Genomic DNA, 4073 nt, shown 5'->3' with positions numbered 1-4073 from the left:
TATCATTTGGAATTTGACTCTACAAACTAACTACTTCTAAGAAACGTATTGATCCTTTCATTTCAAGTACAATCCTACTGAATTAAGAGTATGTCAATTTTAATTTAAAAAACAATAATAATAGTAATAAAACAATGATAAATTGATTTGAAACCCCAAAACTAATCATCTTCTACATATTTCTTCCAATTAATAATAACTACTACTTCCTAATTGTAGAGCTAGATTTCTATAATGAGTTCAAAATATAAAGAAATAAATACACGAAAAGATTATTAAGAATTTAATATTGACTATATATCTATAAAAAATAATTTTAATCATATATAAATAATATATTTATTAGTTTTCGAATATTTTTTTAGTAAGTTGAAATAAAAATATTAGTTTTCTTTTTTAATAACTTATTAATTTAAACTTGTACGTTCAAGTCTACAAAATTAAAGTATTATACACAAATTTAAAAGTGTAAGATTGAAATTTATTTATTTTACTTTTTTTAAAGTGGAGCAGAAAAAGTGTCGGTGGAGATTCATGAAAAACAAGCAAATAATGTTATAATAGGCAGAATCTCACTTTCTCGGCTGCTGCAGTGTGCTGTCAAATCCATAATCAAATGGTAACAAATACTGGACAAGTCTCTTTCCTCATGACAAAACAATCATATATAAATTTATAAACGGTAAAGAAAAACAACAATTGAAAAATAAATAAATGAGTGTATAGTACTCCCTCCGTCCCTTTTTAGTTGTCCACTTTAGAAATGACACACAGATTAAGGCAACAATGATTAGCACAGTGAAGTTACAATTTTACCCTTATGACAACTTTTCACTTCAAAATTACAACAACTTATTTGAATTCAAGTGAAATAAATTGGAGGGAAACAATATACACTTTTACAATTTTCAAGAAGTGTAAATAAGGTATAATAGGAAAAAATTTGTTGTTTTTTCTTGATTTGTCAAAATGGACAACTAAATAGGGACAACCAAAAAAGGAAATATGGACAAATAAATAGGGACGGAGGGAGTAGTAGTTTGGATGTTAATTCCCACAGAAATTAAACAGCCTCGTGCGTTTAGCCTTACTTGTCGCATTCTCTCTCATATAATTCAATTTGAATATCAAGCTCTGACAATGGGCACTACTACTCATTTTATTAAATGATATATACGTGCACTCCTCTTAATTCACATCTCCAATATCACACTCTTTGAATCTGCCTCTAAAGGTAAAATCTTGATTTTCTCCACTTACTTTACTCATTTCAATTCACATATTTTGACTAAGCTTAGACCAAGATAATAGATGGATTGGTTTTTCCAGTCAAGTATAGTTTGATAATTACATTTTCGAATATGAATTTGAATAGATTCTCATTTTTAATGGGTTATAACTTGATAAAGTTCCTTTTTTATGTATGAATGATTTGTTTATTTCAAATTGTGAAACTCATGGTCAAAGACGCGTAGGTATCACCAAAATACAAAATATGAACAATTTCATTTGAAATAGTAGAATTGAGCAATTCATGATATATAGCTGCTTACTTAATCAATTGGAGTTGTTAATTTTACAGAATTTTAGGTGCATTTTGTGTGTCTTATGAAAATAGGGTGAAGAAAATGGATAATTCTGTTCAGTAAACTGAAGGGGGGTTTGATAAATTTTCTTTCAGATCAGTATCCGGGGCAGATTGCAGAGTGGAGTACTCATGGATCATACACCCTGTGATTTTGTGATTGATCTTGAGATGTGCAACAACACCATTGAAGAAGTAGCAACTACTAATCCTATTTCCATTGATAAAATAGGCAAGAGATTTTTCAACAATTTCTGTGATGACGAACAACTTATTAGACCTGAAAATGGGTTCTGTATGATTAGCAATGTAAAGGATGACCATGAGCTCACTCCCGAGAATGTGAAGGTCAAGGGATTAGTGGCTGAAAATGGCGTAGAGAAGAAAAATGTGAATGATAAGCGTAAATCCGGTAGTGCTAAAAAGCCTCCTAGACCTCCAAGAGGATTATCTTTGGATGCTGCTGATCAGAAGCTTATTAAAGAGATCGCTGAACTTGCAATGATGAAACGTGTACGGATTGAGAGAATCAAGGCTTTGAAGAAAATGAAAGCAGCTAAAGCATCTTCAAATTCATCATCATCATCCACGAGCAGTGTCCTTGCATTTCTCTTCACTGTCCTCTTCTTTCTCGTGCTGTGTTTTCAAGGTAATGATTTGACATTGCTTGTATCTTTCATATGTCAATTTTGTGAGTGAATTGTTTTAAAATCATGCTGGGTAGAGTTAATTGCATCCGACATATTCTCCATCATCCTCATAAGCTATTGTGTGTGACCTGTTTACGTATTGGCAATACAACAACATCATACTTTTTTTGGAATTTTTATTTTCTTATCTCGACACAAATATTTGTGCACATTATCTGAGCATCTTCATGCCAAGATGAAGATGCAAAAACATGGGGATATATCATGTAAGCGATCAGATTTGTTTCAAACGAACAAATTATCTGATGATTTAGGACATTGCCAAATTGTTTGCAGGAATGTCCTCTGGAAGTTCAGAAGTGATTTCTCACGATTCCCCTCAACCGAGTGGATCAAGATCGAATAGCTTTATTATTCAACAATACTACTCTGATCTATCTGCCAGAACTGCTTCTAAAAGTGCTGGCTCACCCAAGTATGTGCGACATTGTTTTGTCTATAATATGCTGAAAAATGTTGTAGTACATTTTAATCTGTTGATGATGACTGTATAGTGCTAAGTTTTGATTCAATTTGTATTTTGCAGTTTAGTTGAGCAGGTTTCTTGATCAGACGCCACTTGAAGTTTAGTGTGATTGCCTATTGGGGTGAATTTTAGATTATGCAAATATGAATAGGAACTGCCAACATGTCTATGATTTTGTGCAAGCTCTCTGAATGAACTGTGAGACCTTGACGAAACATAAGATCTGCAACATTTGTATACCTTGTACAGTGATATATGCTATTTGGTGAGAGAAGTAATTGTTTCTGCAGCATGCTAATTGATATATTGAGTGATAGTTTTATTGAGGAACTACATTTGTGACAAAATAATGACTGTTTTTACTCTATAGGTAGGATATATAGTTCACTGAACAGTCATAGTTTTGCGGGTCTTCTTCTCTTGAATGGAGAGAAGAGGAGGTAAAAAGAGCCTTTTAAGCGCTACTAAAGCCTTTACATTATGCAGAGTGGCTGAGATTGGTGGCCTAATTGCGTCTTTTATTTCTTCTTGTCAGTTGGAATTTGGTACTCACTGTAATGTTGTTGAAGTTGATAAGGAAATTTATTACTATGTGTTTCGAGTGTGTACAATTTTTTTATGATAAAAATTTTATTGCTGGTTTGGCAACTAATCTCAGTGATGTGTAATGTGTTTGAAAAGACAAAAGCGCAAACTGGATCTTTCTCAGAGATCCGCGTAACCAGCTAGATATCCCTGTTTTGACTTTCTTGATGCATTCACCCCGGAAATTGCGGCCAGAGAGTAATCTTCATTTGTTGTCAACAATACAGAATATGCCTTCTTTTATTCTTATCATTTCATAATACCATCTTCAATTCACCTCTATTACTTTTTTTTTCCTATACTTGGAGAGTAAAGTAGAGAATGGACACTCCAACCCCCTTCTATATTAGTTTCTATTCTTCATATTTAGAGAGTTGAATTGAAAAACTATTATTCACTCTCTATTTCACTTTTTTCAATATTTTATTATTATTTTTATTATTTTCTTATAACATATTACTTTACATATAATGTAATTAATTAAATATCTAATATTCATAATTCTTTTTAAATGTAATACTCCCCCCGTTTAAAAAAGAATGGTCTCATTTCATTTTTAGTCTGTTTAAAAAAGAATGACCCCTTTCTTTTTTTGGCAACACTTTAACTTCAACTTTTCACATGACATGTTTAAGACCACAAGATTAAAGAGCATTTTGGTACATTTCACAAAACATTAAGTTAGAACCACAAGATTTAAAAGTCTTTTTTCTTTTCTTAAACTCTA

General features: G+C 31.8%; 1 protein-coding gene across 2 annotated transcripts; it reads left to right on the top strand.

Annotated features, from left to right (window-relative positions):
* The first annotated feature begins 1035 nt into the window (after positions 1–1035).
* Positions 1036–3413, top strand: LOC102597124 (uncharacterized). Of its 2 annotated transcripts, none has more exons than XM_006337943.2 (4): positions 1036–1234; positions 1682–2234; positions 2572–2710; positions 2822–3413. In XM_006337943.2, exons 2-4 carry the CDS (start codon positions 1718–1720, stop codon positions 2841–2843), a joined length of 678 nt encoding a protein of 225 aa, XP_006338005.1. In that variant the 5' UTR covers positions 1036–1234; positions 1682–1717; the 3' UTR covers positions 2844–3413. The 2 variants fall into 2 exon arrangements, with proteins under 2 accessions (XP_006338005.1, XP_015161927.1); XM_015306441.1 differs by having other exon boundaries at positions 1619–2234.
* The last annotated feature ends 660 nt before the right edge of the window (positions 3414–4073 follow it).

Source organism: Solanum tuberosum, unplaced genomic scaffold (assembly GCF_000226075.1).
Source record: "Solanum tuberosum cultivar DM 1-3 516 R44 unplaced genomic scaffold, SolTub_3.0 scf00001, whole genome shotgun sequence".
Lineage (NCBI taxonomy): Eukaryota > Viridiplantae > Streptophyta > Magnoliopsida > Solanales > Solanaceae > Solanum > Solanum tuberosum.
Note: the sequence above shows the minus strand (reverse complement) of the source record. Positions and strands in the feature narration are given on the sequence as shown.

Coding starts and splice junctions, on each gene's coding strand:
- LOC102597124 (XM_006337943.2), top strand. CDS start 1,718: ATGGATCATACACCCTGTGATTTTGTGATTGATCTTGAGATGTGCAAC. Junction 2,235..2,571: donor TCTCGTGCTGTGTTTTCAAG/GTAATGATTTGA, acceptor AATTGTTTGCAG/GAATGTCCTCTGGAAGTTCA. Junction 2,711..2,821: donor AAAAGTGCTGGCTCACCCAA/GTATGTGCGACA, acceptor TGTATTTTGCAG/TTTAGTTGAGCAGGTTTCTT.